The 25284-nt window shown below is 36.5% G+C and overlaps 1 protein-coding gene across 2 annotated transcripts in view; it reads left to right on the top strand.

Annotated features, from left to right (window-relative positions):
• Positions 1-25040, top strand: part of Plod2 (procollagen-lysine,2-oxoglutarate 5-dioxygenase 2) — a 91396-nt gene extending 66356 nt beyond the window's left edge. For both annotated transcript variants that reach the window (XM_045136434.1, XM_045136433.1), the window contains 14 exons: positions 716-813; positions 5174-5275; positions 8788-8913; positions 11065-11186; positions 13096-13200; positions 14923-15048; positions 16824-16965; positions 18056-18118; positions 19048-19161; positions 21074-21139; positions 21873-21977; positions 23107-23253; positions 23342-23467; positions 23628-25040. In XM_045136434.1, coding sequence (XP_044992369.1) covers positions 716-813; positions 5174-5275; positions 8788-8913; positions 11065-11186; positions 13096-13200; positions 14923-15048; positions 16824-16965; positions 18056-18118; positions 19048-19161; positions 21074-21139; positions 21873-21977; positions 23107-23253; positions 23342-23467; positions 23628-23783 — 1598 coding nt within the window. In that variant the 3' untranslated portion in view covers positions 23784-25040. The remainder of the gene's footprint in view (positions 1-715; positions 814-5173; positions 5276-8787; positions 8914-11064; positions 11187-13095; positions 13201-14922; positions 15049-16823; positions 16966-18055; positions 18119-19047; positions 19162-21073; positions 21140-21872; positions 21978-23106; positions 23254-23341; positions 23468-23627) is intronic.
• Positions 25041-25284: the final 244 nt, after the last annotated feature.

Here is a 25284-nt window from a genome sequence, read left to right as displayed (position 1 = left end):
GTCTAGTGATACATTTTTATAGTACTATTAATAATCAATACACTAAAATCAAAATGCCTTAATCCATTAATATGTTAAAGATTATGATATGTTAATAATATGTAACTAAACACAGTTCATCAGTTCAGTTCACACAGTGAATAGATTTTCCTGGTGGTAGGCATTGCATTCAGAGTGTTTAGGAAGAGAGAAGAAAGTAGTCTGAAAATAGAACTGCTTCTACTCTTCTCTCAGTGTCCCCCAGGTGGTCACATGGGGCTGGTGTTTGAGAATGGGACATACCATCAGCTGGCCACTTGTAAAATACAAACACACACAGTGTGCTGTACAACATAACCGTGCAAGGCTGGCCTCGGTCCATCTATGAATGGATAAATTGAATTAGTAAGTCCACCAGGATGACATTGTAATCAAGGGAACTGAGACAGGAATGCAAAGCTGACATTCACACTATACAGCCCCCACCCTTCTCCCATGGCATTGTGCTGGTCCCAGATTAGAGCAGTTGGGATTGGTGTTCTTGGAGTTCACTACTATATCCATTGTTGCCATCCATTTTTCAGTTTTCTTAACAGTGACTTGGAGTAAACAAAATTTTGGAGTGTTGTAAGAAATGGGTATTCAGTCTGAGAAATTGTGTAGCAGCACCCCACGTGAGCACATACAGGCCCACATACCTTCTAAGCTACTAAAATTCGTTTTCTCTTGAACTCAGATGAAGTCGCTTTAAAATTTGAAAATGGTAAGACCAGAGTCAAGAATACATTTTATGAAACATTACCAGTGGCGATTAATGGAAACGGACCCACCAAAGTGAGTAGCCTTTGCCTTTATTTCTGGAGGTAGGCTATGGAATGGTATGGGAAGGTCATTATTTCCTCCTGTTTTAAATATTTTTTAAAAAAACATTAGTGTGAAAAATTTATTGACATCCTCTTTTATGACTCATCTTTAGGTCAATATATCATTGTAGTGGCCACACGCCTGTAGAGCAAGCCACACTTCTGTAATGCTCACCATTTACTCTAACTAGAAATTGTTAAGAGACATTAAACAAGATGAGCAAATGACCTGTTTTGCACATGGAAACAACTAATCACTGTAACTAAATTCATTGGTAATAAAAAAAGTAGTGTCCTTTATTTTATGCCTAAAAGTCATGGTGCTTAGACTCTAACTTTGAATAATAGGTATCTAGAGTAGAGATTGAGGGGAGGAGATGGAGGGATGAAAAGAGAGACAGACATGGCTTGAAAATTTTCTCTGCCAATGCAAGTGAAATCATATTTGGAACTCTGTTGGTATTGAGCAAGAGGACTTGGGAAAATACTACCACCTGGTAGTAGGAGAACCCAGGGCAGCCGTGTTACATTCTACACCTTCAGAGCTGCCAGCAGAAGTTTATGCAGGAAGAAAACAGATGTCATGGGCTGAGGAATAACTTCTGCCATGCGATGAGAGAAGCTCCTTCCAAAGGAGGGAAGCTTCCCATTACAGAGAATGTTTCTCAAACTATTAATTACTCCTGAACCAAAGGTCAGCGAGTGGAAAGTTACAAAATGAGATTTTTATCCTGAAATTTCTTGTGCCTTTTTAGGCCCCAACCTTATTCAAAATTTTCATATTCACATAAAAATTCTGGTGAAATGATTAATAAATAATACGTGAAACAAATACCAAATTTTACTGACATTTCTAAGGTGGGGAAGAGTGTCAGTCTTTACATGTGATGAGGATTTAAAATATGGTCAGGTATTTGGGGGACTTGTACTTCCTTTACAAATCCTTTCCTAGAATATTTTAAATAAAACTGTGCCTTTCATTCTTACAGTGTGCATGCCTTTTAAAACAATGATTAATAAATGAACTTTTTTTTTTTCCCCACACAGACCTGTTTTCACTTCCTTCTAAATGGTACCATTCTGTAGAAAGGGAGTGATCAGTGTTTGCATTTGGCAATGAAAAGTCCACTTTTTCTTTCTGTTTTGGTGATAAAGGCACATTATAATACCACTGACTCTTGAACTGCCTTTAGTGAGTGCCATTGCTATATATTGGCTATTTCTTAAATTATCCTATAATGTAATCCACAAGAAACTGGTGAGTTACTTGTCCATGACTGGCTTTTGCTGAAGAGATTAGATGTAGTCAAGAATGTAACATCTGGAGGACACAGGTTAACTCACAATGTACTTTCTCAGAGATTAGTTGAGGTCACATCCACGATGTCTGGAGGACACAGGTTAATTCACAGCAAACTTTCTCCGAGATTAGTTGAGGTCACGTCCACGATGTCTGGAGGACACAGGTTATATCACAATTTACTTCTCAGAGATTAGTTGAGGTCACGTCCACGATGTCTGGAGGACACAGGTTATATCACAATTTACTTCTCAGAGATTAGTTGAGGTCACGTCCTCGATGTGTGGAGAACACAGGTTATCTCACAATTTACTTCTCAGAGATTAGTTGAGGTCACGTCCTCGATGTGTGGAGAACACAGGTTATCTCACAGTGTACTTTCTCAGATTAGTTGAGGTCACATCCATGATGTCTGGAGGACACAGGTTAACTCACAGTGCACTTTCTCAGATATTAGATGCAGTCATGTCCACGATGTCTGGAGTAAACAGGTTAATTCACAGTGTACTTTCTCACATATTAGATGTAGTCACTTCCACGATGTCTGGAGGACACAGGTTATCTCACAGTGTACTTTTTCAGAGATGAGATGTAGTTGGGTCCATGATATCTGGAGCACACAGGCTAACTCACTGTGTACTTTATCAGCAAAATAGAATATTTGTTCTGCACAACAGAAATATTTGAACAGGGCCTGGAGATGGCTTAGCGGTTAATGTGTTTCCCTGCAAAACCTAAGGAGTCCAGTTCGATTCTCCAGGACCCATGTAAGCCAGATGCAGAAGGGGGTGAATTCACATGGAGTTTGTGTGCATTAGCTGGAGGTTGTTAAGTGCCCATTCTCTCTCCCTCTTTCTTTTTCTTCCTCTCTCTCTCAAGTAAATAAGTAAGTTAAAAAATAAAAAATTCTTAGTAACTGGGGGCTAACTCCACAATGCACGACCCATTTTCAATAACAAGGAGGGTCTAATGGGAGGGGGTAGATCACAGATGAGCCTAAATAATGGTACCAAACTGCCTGTATTTACTGAAAAGAAAACTAATAAATTAAATTTAAAAAAATAAAATAAAATAAAAAATTCTTAATAATGAATAAGAAAAATAAATATTTGAACAGAATCCCAAGTATTTGGAAGGAATCTAATAAAAACATAGTGGATTAATACTTTATCTTTGATCTCTTTTAGTGCTTGAGAAACAAGAAAAATTTATTTAGTATTTTGTTATATTTTTAACCTCTGATTTAATAAATTTGATTTTTTAAATTTTATCCCACTTTGAAATGGCAAAAGGTAGGTTGGAGAGATGGCTTAGTGATTAAGGCACTTGCCTGCAAAGCCTAAGGACCCACATTTGACTCACCAGTACCCAACATAAGCCACATGCACAAGGTGTCACATGTGTCTGGAGTTCATTTGCAATGGCTAAAGGCTCTGGCACACCCATTTTCTCCCTCTTTTTCTGTCTCTCTCTGCTTCCTTGCCCCTCCTCTCTCTCAAATAAATAAATAAGAGCTGGAAGTAGTGGCACATGCCATTAATCCCAGCATTTGGGAGGCAAAGGTAGGAGGATTGCTGTGAGTTTGACACCAACCTGGAAGTATCGAGCTGAGTACCTGGTCAGCCTGGGCTATAGTGAGACTCTACCTCCAAAACATATACATACACACATATATATGTGTGTCTGTTTATATAAGTGTAATATACTGTATTGTTGAATTATAGCCAACACTGTTCAGCCTTCACTATTTTGAGGTAAAAATCCATGAGGAGGTAGATTACAATGGCTCATATCACTCTGAGGTATTAAGGTATTAAAGGTTGTGGTGACTTATTTATATGTCAATAGAATTTCTTGTGCACTATTTCAAATATTATAGGTTTTCAAGAATTTATTGATTACTTGAAGAACATCCTCCTTCTCTTAACAGTCCCCCAACAATACATTCCCAGTCATAGTTTTCATAGAGATGAAAGGAATAGTTACAGATACAGAGAGAGCTCACAAATCAAAAAGGATGTCCTGGCCCTGTGCTCATGCATGCTGAGGCCAGAGTAAGACTTTGCATGTCTTCCTTGAGCCTCTTCTGCTTTATATCACTGTGACAGCCTCTCATTGAGCACAGAGCTCCCTGTTTTTACTGAGAATGGCTGACTAGTCACCCCAGAAATCCTGCTCTCAGCCCCTTTCAGTGCTGGGGTTTCATCCATGCGTGGCCATGCCCAGAATCTTGCATAGGGGCTCTGTGTTGCGCTCAGGTCCTCATGCTTGTGCAGAAAGCACTCAGCCACCCAGCCACTCCCCATCCCAGCATCCTGCACTGTCGGAGAATTGTGGAGGTATTGAATCAGGAGCTGCCAAGGATCTATTTTAATCTCTCCCTACATCAGCTACCAATCAATATGAGATAGTGCAGGATAGATTTAGGTCTTTTGTTTATGGTATTTACTAATTGTTTTGTGTGATGTGTTGGTAAGGGACTGCATTACCACTGTCCCATTTACTGAAAATGCCTGGGTTGGACATTTGAACTAAGTTACTATTAATGTGACTTATTGTGGTTTTGAGGAAGTGTCTCATTTGCTCATTTAAAAGTACACTTGTTTGAGCCGGGCATGGTGGCGGATGCCTTTAATCCCAGCACTTGGGAGGCAGAGGTAGGAGGATCGCCATGAGTTCGAGGCCATGCTGAGACTACATAGTGAATTCCAGGTCAACCTGAGCTAGGGTGAAACCCTACCTCAAAAAAAAAAAAAAAAAGTAGTTTCATATATCTTTAGGTTTATGTTTTCTAATTTTTGTCCTTATATCACATAATATAACATCTATGCTTTATACCACATCTTTGCATTTCTAGACATAGCGTTCAGTGTTTAATGCCTCATCATCTGAAAAAAGTTTGGCTCAGTGTACATGTATAGGGGATACCAGTGGGATTTCAGAAAACTCACTATGACACTAGATGGTTATAAAGTGAGCACATTGGGGATGAGGATTATTTTTATTCCCATCATTTTCCTTTATTTTCTAGATTCTCCTAAATTATTTTGGAAACTATGTACCTAATTCATGGACACAGGAAAATGGATGTACTGTTTGTGATATTGATACAGTTGACCTGTCTACAGTAGAGGTAGGTGGGCTTGATTTGTGTGAACTAGAACTAAAATCTGTACATTGTCATGAAGTTCAGGAATAAAGGCAGGTTATCTTATTAGGTAACAGATTATGTTTAAATTAAGTAGAAGCATTGATTTAGAAATTGATAAATTTTTGTCTGGAACTGTTTTTGAAGCAGAAATAGCTACAGGGTTCCTGAGAAGGTACAGATGCCATCTCAGTTAGAGCCACAGATGAGCAAGAGCTTGGCACCTTTCCTTATTGCGGAATCCCTGATAGTGCAGTGTTTGCAGGACACAGTCCTGAGTTCCTGAATTCAGTAGCTTCTAATCACTGTTGGAAGGGAGGATGCAGAGGAAATTACGTACCTTAGGAGCTTCTAAATAGAGCCTGATTTTACTTGAAAGAAAGACATTCTGGCCACTCTTTCAAAGAACAAACGAAATGTTTCCTGTCTGGACAGAGTGCCAGGGTATTTCTCAATGAGGCTGTTCTGTGAAGACTTTTAAATATTCATCTTGATCTTTTTTGCAGAAAGGAGTAAATTCCTCTGGAGGGTGAATTAATACCTTCTATTTTTTCTCATTAAATAAATTTTCTGTTTCAAGAATAGAAAAATGTTTGCATTAAAATATTTTACTCTACTTGTTTTGAATATAGGATTAAACAGCTTGATTTTTTTACTCATTTTGTCTTATAGGCTACTAAAATGTACTAGAATGGAATAATACTCATTCACAAAAGTAAAATAAAATTTAGTATTTTTAAAAATTTATTTTTGGGGCTGGAGAGATGGCTTAGCAGTTAAGCGCTTGCCTGTGAAGCCTAAGAACCCTGGTTCAAGGCTCGGTTCCCCAGGTCCCACGTTAGCCAGATGCACAAGGAGGCGCACGCGTCTGGAGTTCATTTGCAGTGGCTGGAAGCCCTGGCGCGCCCATTCTATCTGTCGCCCTCTATCTGTCTTTCTCCCTGTGTCTGTCGCTCTCAAATAAATAAATAAAAAATGAACAAAAAAAAATTTTTTTAAAATTTATTTTTGTTTATTTAATAGAGAGAGGAAGAGAAAGTGAGAATGGGCACACCAGGCCTCTTGCCACTGTTAATGAATTCCAGATGCAAGCGCCTTCATGTGCATCTGGCTTATGTGGGACTTTGAGAGATTCACCTGGGTTCTTAGGCTTCACAGGCAAGCGCTTTAACCACTAAGATATCTATCCAGCCCTGCCTTTTATTTTTTCATTTGTTTGTTTTAAGCATATTCTCACTCTAGGTCAGGCTGACCTAGAACTCAGTTTGTGGACCAGACTGCCCTCATATTCATGGCAGTCCTCCTATTTCAACCTCCTGAGTGCTGAAATTAGAGATGTGAGCCACCAGGATTGGTTAATTGCATATTTTCCATGTAATTGTGCATTAGGAATAAAGAGATTAAAATTGAATAGGAAGTTAAAATCACATAAATTTAGATATAGGCCAGAGGCTACTATGTGAAGGTAGCAGTGGCCATGTCAGAGATAGCAGGGGTTGAAATGAAATTTTACACACATGTATATGACAACTATAAAAATACATAAGATGATACAATAGGCTTGTTGCAGTCATGTTCGCATTGCTGATAGAAATCACCCAACCAAGAGCAGCTTGTGGGGAAAAAAGAGGTTTATTTTGGCTTACAGGCTTGAGGGGGAAGCTCCTCGATGGGTGGGCATCACCTCCTAGTCAACATAAGGTGGACCATAGCAACAGGACAGTGTGCAAAACACTGGCAAGGAATTGCTGGTTATAACACCCATAAGCCCACCCCCAACAATACTCTGCCTTCTGGAGGTGTTGGTTCCCAAATCTCTATCAGCTGGGAACCTAGCATTCAGAACACCTAAGTTTATGGGGGACCACTGAATCAAACTGCCACATTCTACCCCGGCTCCCATAAACTGATAATCATACATGATTTAAAATGCAATGCATTCATCCAGCTTTAAAAATCCCATAGTGTTCATGAATTCCGTTGTTTGTGTGAGTGAATGAATGATAAGTACAGCCTTGGACACATAGACTTCTTTAGTGGGCAGATGGACTTCTTTGCAAACAGACACTAACTATAATTCAGTTAATAAAGGGATGGGGGTAAAGAGATCTGAAAAAAAGCAGCTAATTCAACACTTCTTAACACAAGATTTAAAAGCATCTATGTTCCTTGGTCTGGGAATATGACTTAGTATTAAGAGTGCTTACATACTATATATGTGTGGGACCTGAAAAAAAGGAAAGAAAAGAAAAACTAACTTTAATCCTTCTATTTAATCTTTAAGATAGTTTCTAAGTGGACCATGAGGAAATGTTCACATAGGCCTGACTTAGCAAGTTGCACTGGTAATATCCTTGTGTTCTGTTTTCCCTTCCCAAACCAGGAACTTTCATTCTTTTTGCTAAAATTTGTAAATCACAAGGACTGCGCTAGCTCTCTCTCTATATCTATATCCTATCTGTCTGTCTGTCTGTCTGTCTGTCTATCTATCTATCTATCTATCTAGTATTTCAGAGTTTTTTTTAATAATGAAAGATAAACCACACCTAAACATACCTAAAGAGCTTTAATAAAACACACACACACACACACACACACACACATATACAGATTCACATAAATATATTAGTGAAAGTAGTATTCCTTATATAAAAAATGATAATAAAGGAAAGCCAAATAAATGTCAGTAAAATGAGTATAAAATGGACAGTTAGGCTGGAGAGATAGCTTAGCTGTTAAGGCACTTGCATAGAAAGGGCAGTCCTTCCTCACTTTTTTTTCCTCTTTCCTCAGGGCTTCTTGTATACCAGACCAGCCCTCTTTTTTTTTTTTTTTTAATTTATTTATTTTTATTTGAGAGCGACAGACACAGAGAGAGGGAGAGAGAGAGAATGGGCGCGCCAGGGCTTCCAGCCTCTGCAAACGAACTCCAGACGCGTGCGCCCCCTTGTGCATCTGGCTAACATGGGACCTGGGGAACCGAGCCTCGAACCGGGGTCCTTAGGCTTCACAGGCAAGCGCTTAACCGCTAAGCCATCTTTCCAGCCCCAGACCAGCCCTCTTATCAGTGAGCAATATCCCCTGCCCCAAATTCTGGTGTTTTAGATGGAATTTTAAAAACAACTTTCAGATGTGAAGAGGTGTGTGTGTGTGTGTGTGTGTGTGTGTGTGTGTGTGTGTGTGTGTGTTGGGGAGGGCCAGGCTATAGTGAAGAAATTATTGACTACTAGAGCAGATGGTATCCTTACTCAAATCCATATGGTCGATATGACATATCTAAAATTTAACTGAACAAGACACAATATAGTGAAATCACTTTGTTTGGTTCCACAAGCATTTACTCATTGTGTTAGAGAACTGTCATAGGGAAATTTGAGGCCAGCGACTGCTGAAGGGAGATTTTGGCATTTTCCCCTTTGATCCTGTGATACAAATTAAGAGCTGAAGAGAATTTAAAGTAAAACCACACTGATCATAATTTGTTTTATATTTGCCAGGTGCATCCAAATGTAACCATGGGTATTTTTATTGAACAACCAACCCCTTTCCTACCTCGGTTTCTGGACAAGTTGTTGACATTGGATTATCCCAAAGAAGCACTTAAACTTTTTATTCATAATAAAGTAAGTAATTGAAACCTGAATATTGTATGTGAAAGATATGTTGGAGACACTGCTGTTTGTGTAAAACAAAAAGACAAAAACAAGAAAATTCCATGAATAATAATCTATAAAAATAACATAAATCAGGCTAGAGAGATGGCTTAGTGGTTAAGCGCTTCCCTGTGAAGCCTAAGGACCCTGGTTCGAGGCTCGATTCCCCAGGACCCATGTTACACAGATGCACGGGGCGGGGGGGCATGTATATGGAGTTCGTTTGCAGTGGCTGGAGGCCCTGGCACACCCATTCTTCCCCTCCCCCGCGCCTCTGCCTGTCTCTCTCAAATAAAAATGAACAATTTTTTTTTAAAAAACATAATATTAATTCATTGAAATACTGTGCACTTTGGGGGTAATTACTGCCCTGCTGTGTTAACACCTCAGATCCTAGAACCTTGAAGGTAGCGTTATAGTGTTAAGCTGAACCACAGGGAACTGCCAGATTTGCAGATCAAAAATGTCTGTTTTCCATTTTAATGAAGGTCATGGGTGCATTTGAGTTACCTAGTATACTTTCTTTTAAAGATTGCCCATTGATGTAATTTATGATAATACCATTACATCCGGACTTGCTCCTGCTTCCAGAAAGAGCATCATTCGGGTTAATCTCACAGTGGTATGGTCTTCCCCAAAGGAATTTGATCCTGACATCTCTTTCAGAAATATTCAGAGCCTCCCAGACATCTCCTGTATAAAAACCTCTTTTTTTCTTTGTAGAAAAACTGTGAAGTATGTCATTTTCTCTCTTTTTGTTATCATAAATTTTGATTCACCATTCTTTTTTTGTATTCTTTGTTGGCTAATCATTTACTTTTAGCAGAGAGTATCTTAAATTTTAAGAAAACTATCTGATTTTAAGAGGAAATATTTGACATTTGCTTTGCAAAATGAATATGTATATATCTATACACATATATACATATCTTGATGCCAACATAAAAGTTTTTGCTTTTTATATCTTTCTTTTATATCTTACCTGCTTTGTGTGGCCTTACACTCCTTGATGTTTAGTTTTATCATTTTATTTAAGATTGTCTCTGTGTAATTTTGATGTGCTAGGTGATTTTAACTGTGAAAAAGAGCAGAAAACTCAGTGAAATTTATTCACAAACAGCTTCAAAATTTTGCAGTGATGGAGAATGATAATCTTGTCTAAATTTAAACTGATTTCAATCATACTAAATTGGAAATTTTAACCTGATGATTTTTCTCATTGTTTTTCTGTCAATAAGATTATTTTAGCATTTCTCCTTTTTTTTTTTTTTTTTTTTTTTTGAGGTAGGGTCTCACTCTGGCTCAGGCTGACCTGGAATTCACTATGTAGTCTCAGGATGGCCTTGAACTCTTGGCGATCCTCCTACCTCTGCCTCCCGAGTGCTGGGATTAAAGGCGTGCGCCACCACACCCGGCTATTTGTCCTTTATTTTTAAAGATGAATTATTTTATGTATGTGATTATTAACTGTACCCTCTGGATTTAATAAATATTTTAATATTTTCTCTTGTAACTTGTTATACAGGTTAGTGTTTATTATACTTAATATACATTTTCTGGATTTTTAAATATATTTTATTATTTATGGACATAGTATGTAAACAGCATATATTGGTGCCATTCTTTCCCTCATCCGTACCCCTTTCCCAAAGGGACCCTCCTCATTGGGATTTCAGGTCAACCCATGGGTATTGTGGGTCAAGGATTGTGGGGGCAGCCATCAGTTATGGTGAAGAGGCAGTTATGGGGAAGAGGCAATGTCTCTGTGCAGTGTCCTAACTTGTGGCTCTAACAATATTTCCACCCCCTCTTCCGCAAAATTCCATGAGCAAGATTCTCAGACTATAAGCTGATTTTTTTCCTTGAGATATGAAAATTTTTTAGTATGCTGACATTGAGTATTTATTACAGGAGCAATATGTAAATAATTTTGAAATAGCCTTTTTAAAGAATATTAATATAGATATACTTTAGATTCTTTGTATGCTTCCAAATAATTGGTTAAGTCTAACATTTTTGTAATTGAAGGGATTATGCAGTTAATAAATCTGAGAAGCACAGCCTGTGTGAATACTTCAGTCATCTTGATTGTCTCTCTGTGATTTCTAAAATATATTACAGGAAGTGTACCATGAAAAGGACATCAAGGAGTTTTTTGATAAAGCTAAACATGAAATCAGTACTATAAAAATAGTAGGACCAGAAGAACATCTAAGTCAAGCAGAGGCCAGAAACATGGGAATGTATGTCATTGAATTTTGTTATTTTATTAGAGAAAATTTTAAGAAAAACATTTCCCCCAAAATTGTTATGTTAAGCTTGAGAGGTAGCTGTTTGCATATAAGTATGTCATGGGCGCCCAACATGCTGCCTTTGTTTTTAACATGGATAGGAAGTTATTTCTGTGGGGACAGGAAGTTGCTTATATTTTCTTTAAACGTCAATGAGTCAACATAGTTGTTATTCAAGTTATGAAGTGAATTCCAGATGAAGATTCAAGCAAAGATCAGATAAATGAAGATTATGTTTGCAAGTTCCTACATTTACATCCTTCACCTATAGGCAGTGTGTGGTAAAACTGGGTGCATTCATCTGGGTGTGGTAGGGATAAGACCATAGTATGTCATCTTCAGAACAACTGTCTTAGGTCCTTTGATAGGTCCTTTAGTACTTTTGGTAGAGTACCTATATAAGACCATCGTTTCTTCAACTGTCCATTTAACATTCTAGACAGTGCACTGAGACTTGCTGATAACAAGGTGGAGACATAGTGGTAGTTACTTTTCTCATTGCTGTGACAAAAGATCTGACAGAAGCAACTTGGAACCGAAAAGGCTTGTCATGGCAGCAGGAGTGGGAGGTCCTGCTCGCATTGTGCGCACAGGCACAAGACCCGAGATGAGTGCCGGTGTCCCCTGCGTTAACTTGTTCATTCAGTCCTGGATTCCACCCCGCAGAGTGTTGCAGCCTACAGATAAGGTGGAACTTGCCACTTTAATTAATCCAATGTATAAATCTCCTCACAGCCATGCCCAGAGGTTGGTCTCCTTGGAGATGTTAAAATAGTCAAGTTGACACTCAAATTAACCTCACAGATGCCTTCTCATTCTTGTCTTCTGCTTACCCTAATGCATAGTGCTATGCAAGTCCTGGGGCAGACTCGTGTATCCTGCCTAGGGTAGTGTTGTTGGGATAGTCAGAGAAATATTTGTATCCGTATTTTATTTATTAAAGAATCCTTTGGATGTACATTCAGAACTTTTTTTTTTTCTCATTATTTGTAAAACTGTTGCATGTATTCCTGGATGGTGTCCTTTTCATCAGTTGGTTAGAAAGAAATGCAGTGTAATATATGTAAGAAGGAAAGAGAAATGGGGATGGGAGTCCCAGTGCAGAAGACCTAATGTGGAAGATTTCACAAGTCATCATACATCACTTCTTGCTCATTCCTGGAATTCCTACTGGGAACACTGCAAAATTCATGAGGAGAAAGCAAAAGTCAGTTAGTAACCCTGATAGGAGGCAGGGGTATGACAATTTTACAGAAATGTCCATGCAAATCTAGCTTAAAATTCATTAACACTTAGAGACTCTTTCACTTTGTATCTCTACAGTTCACTTAGTTATTGGGTTCTGGACCTGGAGCCCAATGGTACAATGCTTGCCTCCCATGGTTAAGACAATAGAATTGTCTCCAAAGTGACATACGTGTGAATGTGCACATGTACACACACACACACACATGAGGACACATATATACATACACACACATATACCCCAAAAAACCCTGAAAACTTAACTGTTAGACATGCCAGATGAGTGAAATTATTTCCCACTTTTAGAAAGCATTAGATACTAAGACACTGATTGGTCTTCTTATTAGATGGTTTACATCTTAAAATATTTATAATTGTTTCTTACTTGGTTTACCCAGTGTAGCTATGAATATTTGTGTTGATAATTGACCATTTTGAAATTTAGGATAATTACTAACTATATTATTTTGGTATTTTGAATGGAAAGTGTTAGACCACCCTTACTTTATATATACTTAAGGGTAATATTTTTAATGTTATTAGATATTATTTAATTGTATTTCCATGATATAGTTATTTTGTGTGATTCTTCTTTCATTTTCTTTCTTCATATCAGGGATTTCTGCCGTCAGGATGAAAAGTGTGACTATTACTTCAGTGTGGATGCAGATGTTGTTTTCACAAATCCAAAAACTTTAAAAATTTTGATTGAACAAAATAGGTACTAAAATTTATTATTAATTTATTAGTAAACTGATGATAATTTCTCATATCTGTGTGTGCATAATCTAGTGAACTATGCTTAATATATTGAAGGAAATTATATGAAATTATTTTCTATGCTCCAGTTCTAACTAATTATATCTTTGTGACAGCAGTCATAAAGATAACAATCTTAGAGGTAAATGTCTTTACTAGTGCCAGCTACAAATGTGGCTTGTTGTTTTTGTATTTTACACTAAATAAAATTATGTCTGTAACTAATAGTTTAGCCTCTGCTATTATTTTTAATGTAGATTTTATAAAAATTCTGTCCTAAACAGTCATTTCTTAGAGAGTTGTAATTCTAGAAATCTGAAATTTCAGAGTGATAGGTTATCCCACAGCCAGATGTAGCTGTGCTTACTGTTACACTGATTACCAGTGGGCCCTTGTTCTCTTATGAATTGCAATGAACACTCCATGGATACCCAGTTAAGAGGTTCTCAATCTTCATTTGTTAACAGTACTGCTACTGTGGACAGTATTTGGGCTATTCTTACTAATTTATTACCTTTACTGTCTATTTGTTGAGTACCAAGTATTGTTTAAAATATGCTTGTATACATTAGTATAATTTTTTCCCATAAGTATGATGTCTAGAAGATGAACTGTTAAAATGACTTTTCATATTTCTAAGTAAAATATACAGGAATCTGTTGTGCTATATTAAGCCATCTATTTATAATTGAAGTATTACTAGAGGCTCAAATAGAAAATTTATTCTTTTACTTCAAAGTATAAAGTCTATCTGTAACAGTCTGTGTATATATATGAGAGAAAGGTTAGTCAACTTTCACATGATTGAAGTAATTTAAAATAGGCTTTGGGGGGAGTTGTGGAGGGGATGTTTGGCATATAAACTTCTTCAACTAATTGTGGGAGCTTTTCTTATTGTATGGCACCACTTCATTTAAAAGTACCTGTAGTGGGGCATAATATTTTGTTTATTCATTTGGAAAAATGTTGATATTATAACTTAAATTTCCCCATGGAAATAAATATGACATGTTTCAAATTTATAACATGTGGTTGTCTCACATTGACTGCTTTGTACATAGATACTAAGGTAAACAGTCACAGCATCTTGTCTATTTGCTCTGTAAGAAAATGCCACAGGCTGGGAAAATCATAAACAGTAGTTTATTTGACTCACAAACTTGGAAGCAGGGAGGTCCTACATACATGGGCTGTCTCAGGGCTAACAGGCTACACTGTGCATTCTGAGAAACATTGTAAGGTAAGAGAATGTGGGAGAATGAAAGGATGAGAACAAGAGAGATGGATGTAAGCCGATCTGCATTTATTTCATTCATGAAACCAGTATTATCTAGATACCTTAATGTATTGGGGAACATACTATTTGCAAATGAAATACTTGAATTAAATTTAAGCATAACAAAGTAAGAATTTCACTGTCATTGATATAATTAAAGTACTTTTCTAAAAACTCATTTTAATGTTTAGTTAGCATTTTCAATAACTTTGTTGCTCTTTAAGAAATATGAAATTATCAGTATTTCTACTTAGGAAGTGATGATGGAATGAATTTCTCTACTTTTTTGATTTATTGATGTATATGTTATGTCAGTGTTAGTGTGTTACATGTCCTGCAAAACCACCAACATACAACTCCTTGGTAATTACATGTGGTAAGTAATGATGTTGGTTTCCCTCTTGTTAGGAAGATCATCGCCCCTCTTGTTACACGTCATGGGAAGCTGTGGTCCAACTTCTGGGGAGCATTGAGTCCTGATGGGTATTATGCTCGATCTGAAGATTATGTGGATATTGTTCAAGGGAAAAGAGTGTGAGTTACTTGGCTTGATATTTTCATCTAAAATCTAGTAATTTAAATATGTGATCTTGTCAGTATTAAAAATTTTTACTTATCTTTCTCTTATCCATAGTGGAAATGTGGGAATCTGAAGACCACTTAAGATACTGAAATAGTTATATGAAACTAGTATTCTTTTAAAAGTTAGAAAAATTCACAGTTATTAAAACAAACTCAATTGTGGAAAATACTACGAGATACATGTATTTACCATGGGTCTCCATCTATGGTTAGTAGAGAGTATGTCACTAAAAGTTGAAAAAGTCAACAGTGAAGTTAGTTTATATAATTGATGTTATAAAATTTTACCTCAATTGGTTTTAAAATTGATAACTAAGTACTATTATAGAAAACCAATTTTTAATAGTCCAAATAGCATGATTTGTGTATGTAGTCACTGATCAACTGTAAAAAGAGATGAATATGCACTGTCATTTGATCTGCATTTCTAGGTATTTCAGAGATACTAAAGTTGCACAGTACACGTGACAGTCATTTCAGAAACAGTGGCTGATAATTTTCTAAATTCTTGGTCTAAAGAGTTTTGCTGAGAAGAGTTGCACCCTCTTTCACACAGATATTTTGCCAACATGCCCGAGTTCTTAAGGACTTTGCCTTAGTTCTCAAACCTGTCATTCCAGTTAATCTGTAACAGCTGAAAAGAGGTGCCTTTAAATTTTGGAAAGCACCACTTATTGTGTATAGACAAGAATCTGATGCAAATGTTTACAAACACACTAAAATGCTCATGGTGGAGCATAAGTTTTGCTTTGGGTGCTGGTTGCTTTCTGCCCAGTTTCCTGTCATTGCTGTCCATGGCATAATGGAAAAAGTGTGGTGGAAACCTTGATCTAGTCAGTATGAGCCTCCTTCCTGTCCATGAGCTGCAGGAAGGAGAGGCTGCTCATGACATGTGCATGTATATGCACATTGTTCCTTCAAAATGGAACAATACTAGCTCAGTGACTAACTTCTGGATGCAGCAGACACATTGGCCTAAGACAAAAGGATACATTTCTGTTATTATGGCATAGTGCTTCAGTCCCTTCCTGTCAGGAGTCATGGCAGAGAGAGGTGGCAGGAATGGGGAAGAGTGAAAATTGCTACCCTGACACTTGCATCCTTCTGTGTCTTCTCATAATTCCTTTATCTCTACAAGGATTTGAGGTGGCTTAATGAATTTCAGGAGAGTATTACCTAGTGAATTCCTAATGTCAGCTGATCCTGGGTGTGTTGGAATGTCTCAGCTATAGTGTTTGCCAATTTCATGGTATAAACATTTTTGTCAAGGCTGGTTTCAGATTTCTAAGGAAACATCATTGAGGGCGACACTAACAGGCCACTCTAGAAAGCCAGTGCTGGCCTGCAGCAGCAGCAGGACCGGCAGAGCACTGGTTCCATGCCATCATTTTCACTACCTAGTGTCTAATAGTAAATGGTAACATCCTCTATGGAATCAGACACTATGCTCTAACTGCAGCCCTGTGGCATGGCATTCTAAACAATAAACAGAAATAACTCTAATTTGAAGTTGACCTAGAGGACAGTGATCTGTTTCCTACATTTCATAAAAATATTGATATACCAAGAATTATTATGTGTATGTCAAGTAGCATTAAATGTTCTTGTGTGTTGATTTAATAATTTATATATACAGATTTTGAACATGAACAACATATTTATTTAAATGTACAGATGATACAATTTTTCGTATGCATGGTATCTTGGAATGTATCTTTCATTTTCAGAGGAATTTGGAATGTCCCATATATGGCTAATGTGTACTTAATTCAAGGAAAAACACTCCGATCAGAGATGAATGAGAGGAACTATTTTGTTCGTGATAAACTGGATCCTGACATGGCTCTCTGCCGAAATGCCAGAGAAATGGTGAGTAGGTCATGGGGAGGCATGCCTGACTGTTGATGGGACAGCTTGCTTTTCCACTTGGTATGTCATTGTGTTTTGATGCCCTTGAACCTTGTAAGTACTAGCCAATTTTTTTGCCTTTTCTTTTTCAGAGAGCAATTTACGAACATTTTTTAAAAAACTTTTTCAGTGTTAGGTTAGGCTAACTAATAACCTGTAATTATGATTTCAGTGATAGAGATAAATTGGTTAAGAGTTAGCTTTGTTCTCTTAAGAATGCATCTCTACTCATCTTAATTCTTTAATGAAAACATGGCCTAGTTAAATTGGATAAATCTGAATGGAATCATTATTAAAAATGATTCACATAATTTTTGTTTGAAATCAACATCTACATTTGCTCTAACTAGGGGTACTGTACAGTATTATTAGCCATGCATTCTTAACCTGCAAGTTCTTAATGCTAAATTAGGGAACAGATGAAGGTAAGGGTATTTTAATCTTTCTAAATAGCAAATGACACATTAGTCCTACAAATATGCTTATAATGAAACATCCTGTAGAAGACATTTTAATGTATGTTTTATGTCTTAAAACATACTAATATGATTTTCAGTTTTGGATAATGAATTATTTTATTTTGGATTGTATCTGAGCAGTTGTAGCTTTAGGAATTATCAGAAAAGTTGGCAAGTACTTTTCTCCTCCTTAACCAGGCATGTGCTATTCCAGTGTTCCTACACATCTGTGTGCACCTGTGTTACTGAATGTCCTAAGTTACTTTGACTGTATTTGCGCTCATGTTTGGCTGATTTCACTCAACAGCGCATCCAGAATGGCCTCACATACTTGTTTTATTTCTTCTTTTGTCTTAATTATGTGTCTATTGAAGTTTTGCTTAGGAATGAGCTTGAATATATGTTTCACCAAAAAGAAATAACAACAGGACAAAGGAAAGGCTGTGTGTGCTGTAAGCTTTGCTTTTGCATGTTGTCTATGGAAGATGTTTCGAATGTCAGCTTTCCATCAAGAGCTACTGTTTTTATTTACCAGAGAAGGCCTGAGAAATGGGTGTGCAGGTCAACTTACCCAATGCTTCTCTTCATTTTAGACTTTACAAAGGGAAAAAGACTCCCCTACTCCGGAAACATTCCAAATGCTCAGCCCCCCAAAGGTGTTATTTTTCTTTATTTTCTTGATTTTTGTTATGCAATTATGTTAGATATGACATGTTTACTAGTAGTATGCAATAATTAATAGCCTCCTCTGCATTGAGCTTGATCAAATATAGATGTTTATGGGATCATGATCTGTATTGTATGTGTTGTGTGATTTTGGAGGGCCATTGGTTGATGGTCAACTTTGGATCTTAGAGGTGACATGTTTATGACTGAAGGATGAGAAAAATAACCCAAGTCCTTTGTTCTAAGGTTGAGTGACTATAGAAATAAGAGGTAGAAGTGAGTATAAAGTACATTTGTGAGGGTGAGGTATGGGCACACTCTTAGCTCCATTTGATTGGTAACTAACCCTTTTCCCAACAAAACAGGAAAAATGGAGACTCTGCGATCTGTTTTTATCTGCCATAATTATTTGGTTCAGGGCAAGGTTAAGAAACTTTGTTTAAGCTGCCTAATTTCTGTGTAGGATCTGAATATGATAAAAGAACAAAATGTACTAATGAAGTAACAATGTGCATTTTCATGTAAAAAAAACTGTTTTCTTTGAAAGGAAAAGCAGCCAAAAGAAGATACAGTTCAATGAATTTTGGTATCTAAAACAATTTCTGCCTTCAAACAGGATTTTAACCCCAGTGTACATCTAGAATCAAAGAGAAAGGGACACTAACTATCCATTCTTCCTCCTCTTTTCAGTTGACTATCAGTGCTATCATTAGTTTTGTTTTCTGTCTGAATTCATAATCAAAATTTCATTTATTTTAAGCCTTGAATGTTTTCTATGAAAAGTTAAGCATGTTTATAAATGAAATGTAAAAGTTGGAATTAATGTATTTTATATCTATATGTGTGTGTGTATATTACTACTAGAGTGAAACTTATTTTTTTGTATGTTAAGATTAATATGACTTTTTTTGGTATATAGGGTGTGTTTATGTACATTTCTAACAGACATGAATTTGGACGCCTTCTATCAACTGCTAATTACAATACTTCCCACTATAACAATGACCTCTGGCAGATTTTTGAAAACCCTGTGGTAGGTGTTTCATGTTCAGCTTATTACTTATCTTACTGTTGTTTAGATGAATATAATTTAGATAATAAACAGAAATGTGATAAGGTATCTAAAATTGGTATGATTAATTATATTTCATGATGTATAGAGTAGACTTCAACTTCACCAATCACTTTAAAAATAAGACATGTATAAGATGTGAGGAAGGGAAATTAATAGTTTCCTTGGTTTCTCCCAAAATTTCTGCTTTCTATATTCAAAATAATATAAAATAGCATCCAACTTCAATCATAATTTCAGAAAACAATGTTTATGAAAAACTTATATACAATGACATTTTGATGTTTAAAAGGAAACTTCATGGACTGAGGATGCAGTGCTAGGTTAGAAGTTTTCCCTATCATTCAAAACACCTTGGATTTAATCTCCAGTACCCCTCCTCCTACATGATAAAAGGTCAATGGCTGGAGAGATGGCTTAGTGGTTAAGTGCTTGCCTGTGAAGCCTAAGGACCCCGGTTTGAGGCTTAATTCCCCTTGATCCACATTAGCCAGATTCACAAGGGAGTGGAAGCATCTGGAGTTCATTTGCAGTGGCTGGAAGCCCTGGCACTCCCATTCTCTCTCTCTATCTGCCTCATTCTCTCACTCTGTCTGCTTCTCTTTCTCTCTGTGTCACTCTCAAATAAATAAATAAAATAAACAAAAAAAATTTTTTAAGGTCAAGAAGTGACCTTAGTAAAAATAGCTCTTTTACCATTTGTTAGTTTTTGCAAGCTTGTGAATATATTAGACAGTAAAATAAAATAGCAGAGAAAGCTTGTGGGAGGTTAGGGAGATGACTGACTGGGAGAGAGCACTGGCCATACAAGTAGAAAGGCCTGATTTGCCCGAGTTCCCAGTACCCATGTCAGTATCTGGGCGTGATCACACACACCTGTAATGCCAGTCCTGTGGGGAGTGGAGGTTGGAGAATTTTGGGGATTTGTAGGTCATCAAGTCTGAGGGACAAAAGGGCAGCTGTGAGTTCAGTGAGTCTGTCTCAAATAAGCATGAAGATAAGTGATAACTGACTTGTTCCTCTGGCCTGTCACTAGCTGGTCACATATATCTGCATACACATATGAATGCACCACATACCTGCCACATACTACAAAGACACAGCAAAACCACAAAAAAAGTATGCATAGAAATATCACTTAATTTTATTAATTTGTATAATAAATGTGTTAATAATAAATGATAAGCTAAAAATAGTTTTAAAGAGTGAAATTACCAATCCTCTTTGGGTAGTAATTCAAAGGGACAAGAGAAAATTTAAATTAGCAAAAAAAAAAATCAGTTTAGTTCATTGTAAAAGTATAAATGAGGTATAGTTAATGTACTGATTTTTATTAACTAATACTTGTTGATAGGATTTGTACATTTTCAGTTTTTCTCTCCTACCCTCTCCCCCTTCTCTACTCTTCTTCCCCTTCTCTCCTCCCTGCCTCTTTCCCTCCCTCCCTCTCCCTTTATCTCATGGTGGGATTGACTGAGGGTGTCAGGCCTTCTGAAAACATGAAGTGCACTGAACTACATGGCCAGTGTTGATTTGCACTTGAAATTCCTCATGTTTAATTGCTCCTGTGATATGGGCGAGGTATAGCATGCAAATGTAGCTATTATAAGATTATTTAATTTTAATGTCTGATGTGAAACTTCATAAAAGAAAATTTTGATTAATTTCATAAATAAAAATTATGTTTCATGGAATAATTTTAGCAGTCCGGCATGCAATAAAATATATTTCCTGAAAATTCCTATTTTGTCTAGTATACATAATCATTTAAAAGTGTCTTGAATAATTTTTCCAATGTATATATAGTTTATGCTTTCCAGTAAAATATCTTTGAAAGTTTTGTTTTAATATGTACAACTCTCTTGTTTTTGAGGACTGGAAAGAAAAGTATATAAACCGTGATTATTCAAAAATCTTCACTGAAAACATAGTTGAGCAGGTGTGTATTAATACTGATTATGATACATGGAGCATTTTTGTTACAACTTCTAGAGACTAATCTTATTTAAGTCATACCACTATTGAAAAATGTTCTGAATGGTGGGGGAAAAAAACATGAATCTTTTAAGTAAACTTTAGATGTATTATGTATATCCTTCTTGTAAAAATGGAGTTGAACATTAGTTTTATAATTTTATCATTTTAAAAATACATGTTAGTGTGCTTGTAGGTGATATAGCTTTTTGGAGCTACTAGAGTTGGAGGAACACTGACAGCTTGAGCACAGGACCTTTTCAGATGGAAGGTTATCTTAGAACATTTTGTTTTTATTAGTTATGTATAGTGTGTATATAGCCATATTTGCACCATCATTAGCCTCCTCCCTGTCCTCCCCCCTCTGTAGGGACCCTCCCCCCTATCGTGGGGTTAGCCTTCAGAACACTCATCTCTTAGAACATTTTTAATGAATCTTTTCTCATGGAGACCCATTAAGGAAGAACCTACTCTACTTCAGTGTCCACACGTAATTCTTATTTTCATTGATGTAGGGTCTCATCAGTTCTAAGATAAACCATTATTTTATGTCCAATGAGAACCAGAAATGTATTGCCAATTACACTTTGAGATATTTTCTAGCCCTAAGGATTTTTTAACATACACATATCCAAAGAGCTGTTACAGACATATTATGATACATGTTGTTGTCTTCTAATGGTGGCATTGTCTTATAGCCTTGTCCAGATGTCTTTTGGTTCCCCATATTTTCTGAAAAAGCCTGTGATGAATTGGTGGAGGAAATGGAGCACTACGGCAAGTGGTCTGGGGGAAAACATCACGTGAGTTGTAATTTCACACAAAAATTTTAAATGTATGTCTTTGGAGGGTAGAAGATAGAGAATTCTGAGGGCCTGTACCTTTTTTTCATATTCCACTTACTCCTTGATCTGAATGAACTGGCTGTCAAGAAAAGTCTTTTCATTCTAATTTTACTTCCAATTAATTGTTTTAAAGTTACTCTGTACCTGGGTCATTTGCTCATCTATACATGTAATTACACAAGCAGACCAGTAGAAGTCAGGGTATTGAGGCTGGAGTTGGTTAACAGATGTGGCTTTCCTGATCATGCTCTTCTCCAAGGCCTGTTTAGATTTTCATTCTCTGCGTTTTCCCAGTGAACTGTAGTGAAGATGCTAAGGTAAAGTGATTGATTGACTGTGACTGCCACCATGTGTGTGGGGGGTGGGTGTACAATAGGAAGGGAAAATATGTTCTGAATGCCTTTCATGTAGTTCTGCTTTTCAGTTGCTAAATGTGAGAAACACTCGGCATCATGCAATATTGGGGTTGGTTCCTGAGCCTGACTTCATCTGAAAACCTACAGATAGTAGCTGCTCAGTAGTTCAAAGACATTGCACTGGAAGATTTTGGAATATTTTTGCATTTGCTCAGTTGTGGACACAGCTGATCAGCAAACGGGCATTCAGAACTGGAGCAAAAAAGTCCGTAGATTTTGAGTCCAAGGAAAACACTTACTGGAATATTTTGGGTGTTACAAAATGAAAGTGAGGTCTATAGCAGAGAGAGCTTAATTTCAAAGTACATGTAAGTGGATTCTGTACCCATTATAAAGCTAGGACCCTGAGAGTCATAGTAAAATGTTATTTTTTAGGAGAAATGGGTGAAGGCTCAGGGAGTCCATTTTATTTAGCTTCTAGTAAAATCTCATATATACATTTGCTAAGTAGGAAAGTAGTCTTCTGACCCTGCATTGTGCTCCACCATACATTTGCAAAGTTGCATTGTGTAAGTAATTTTGATTATCTTATAATTAAAGCAGATGGTATACCATAATTGAACAACTGTTACCTTTATTACTTTATTATGTTCTGTGGTTGGAAAACCACCAAGATGTCAGTGTGAATTACACATGGATTTCCCTTCTTGATGTGATGATACTATTTCCAGGACAGCCGTATAACTGGTGGTTATGAAAATGTCCCCACGGATGATATTCACATGAAGCAAATTGACCTGGAGAATGTTTGGCTCCATTTTATCAGGGAGTTCATTGCACCAGTTACACTGAAGGTGTTTGCAGGCTATTACACAAAGGTATCCCTCCCTACCAATTTCTGTGTGAATATGTTTTCTTTATGTCTGCATTGTTAGGCAAATCAACTGATTTACTTTACTCTTTTAGGGGTTTGCACTGTTGAATTTTGTAGTAAAATACTCTCCTGAAAGACAGCGCTCTCTTCGTCCTCATCATGATGCCTCAACATTTACCATCAACATTGCTCTCAATAATGTAGGACAAGATTTTCAGGTAATTTAGATACACATTTATAAATTTCCAAAGTATAGGACTATGGAAAGCAGGGATCTTACTTTTTCTTGACTGTTTAGATGGCATGATTAGAATTTTTCTACCAATTTTAAACTTGAAATAATAAGCTCACACAATTATTTGTGTTTAACTTTTTTAGGGAGGTGGGTGCAAATTTCTAAGATACAATTGCTCCATTGAATCCCCCCGGAAAGGCTGGAGTTTCATGCATCCTGGGAGACTCACACATTTGCATGAAGGACTTCCAGTTAAAAATGGAACAAGATACATTGCAGTGTCATTTATTGATCCCTGACTTATTTACTTTCCATTGAACTGAATTTCTTTTTGGGATGGACAACTGGCATGAACGTATCTCTGAAGTTGTGCTTAAGAAGATGAGAGGAATGTTTAAGTAGTATCAACAAAACAACTTCACTTGGGGCCAAGCATTTTAAAAACTATAAAAATTACTTGTGTTTCTTGATGCCTGCTCTGAGCCTTAAAACACAGATTGAAGAAAAGAAAGCAAACAAGGAAAACCCAGTATTTATTTCTGTGCTTTAAGATTGTCTCTGAAAATAACAGCAGTTTTCCTGAATTTGTGTTTCATATTTATAAAATATTCAGGTACAAATGATGTGTCATTAGCAAGCCTAATAATATTTTCTTATTTAAGGGAAACCTAAGAAGAATTATATTTATCAACATGTAGGGGAAATTTAGAAAATGGATATAAGTGAAAATCAATAAGTTTTGAAGCCAGAAATCTATTTACTGAATTTATATACAACTACTAAGTAATGACTTCTACATGTCTCTTGCACAGTAGTTACACAAAGATAATGTTAACACAAAAATGTTACCCCAGGAAACTAAACGAAAGCACAAAAGGACCATGTCCATCGGAAACACTTTGAGTGTTATACCTTGTCTGGCATTCATATGAGATATCAGACCTCTGACGTTGGTATGAGATACCAGACCCCTGCCTATGTTCCTCAGAAGAACCACCAGTAGTGTATGACAGGCAGTCCTGTAGTCTAGCCAGTGCCTGGACTAGAAAGTGCCTTTGCTTCATTCTGGGCATCAAGTGTCAAGTCCAAGTGTCCTTAAGTCAAACAGAGTTTTTCTTTGTTTCATTGTTTTGGTTTTTTTTTTTTTTTTGAATTATGGAATATAGTGCAGAAAATGCTTCATTAAGATGAGAAGTGCATGTTTTGATTTTCAAAGAACTTTTTAAGTACTTGAATTTTATACAGGAAACCAGGTTGTCAGGCCTTGTGCTCACTATCTGCCCTTTGTTGATCCCCTTATGCTTTCCATTTTTACTTTTTGCTCTTTGTTCTTTCCTGCATAATCTCCATTTTATCATTACAAATTTCTTTATTTCTTTTATCTATATCCTGCTTTGACAAAAAAGCTCCCATCTTTTCATTATTTTAGTATTTCTCTGTGTGACTTTTAAATATCTTTATTGTAGCTACTGTTTTAATTTAAAGATTAAACTTGAAAATATGTTCTTATTCATGGTGCCAAAATTTACTTTCTAACACCATGTGTTAGAAAATGATGAAAAATAAAGTAACAATAATAAAACTTTGTGGTTTCTTTATTATTAGTTATTTCTCTTTAGAGGGAATATACTGTGATATAGTCTGAAGGAATGAGTTTAAAAGAATTAATTTTAAATTTTTGTTTGATAACTTTATTAATGTTTCAAAATTAACTGAATTTTAAACTTAATTATATAGCTTTAGTCTTATCAAACTCATTTTACATGGTTGGAAATAAGACACCACACCTTTGTTCAATAT

The sequence above is a fragment of the Jaculus jaculus genome, chromosome 17 (genome assembly GCF_020740685.1).
Source record: "Jaculus jaculus isolate mJacJac1 chromosome 17, mJacJac1.mat.Y.cur, whole genome shotgun sequence".
In the NCBI taxonomy this organism is placed as follows: Eukaryota; Metazoa; Chordata; class Mammalia; order Rodentia; family Dipodidae; genus Jaculus; species Jaculus jaculus.
The sequence above is the reverse complement of the archived record's forward strand: the minus strand, read 5'-3'. Positions and strand labels throughout refer to the sequence as shown.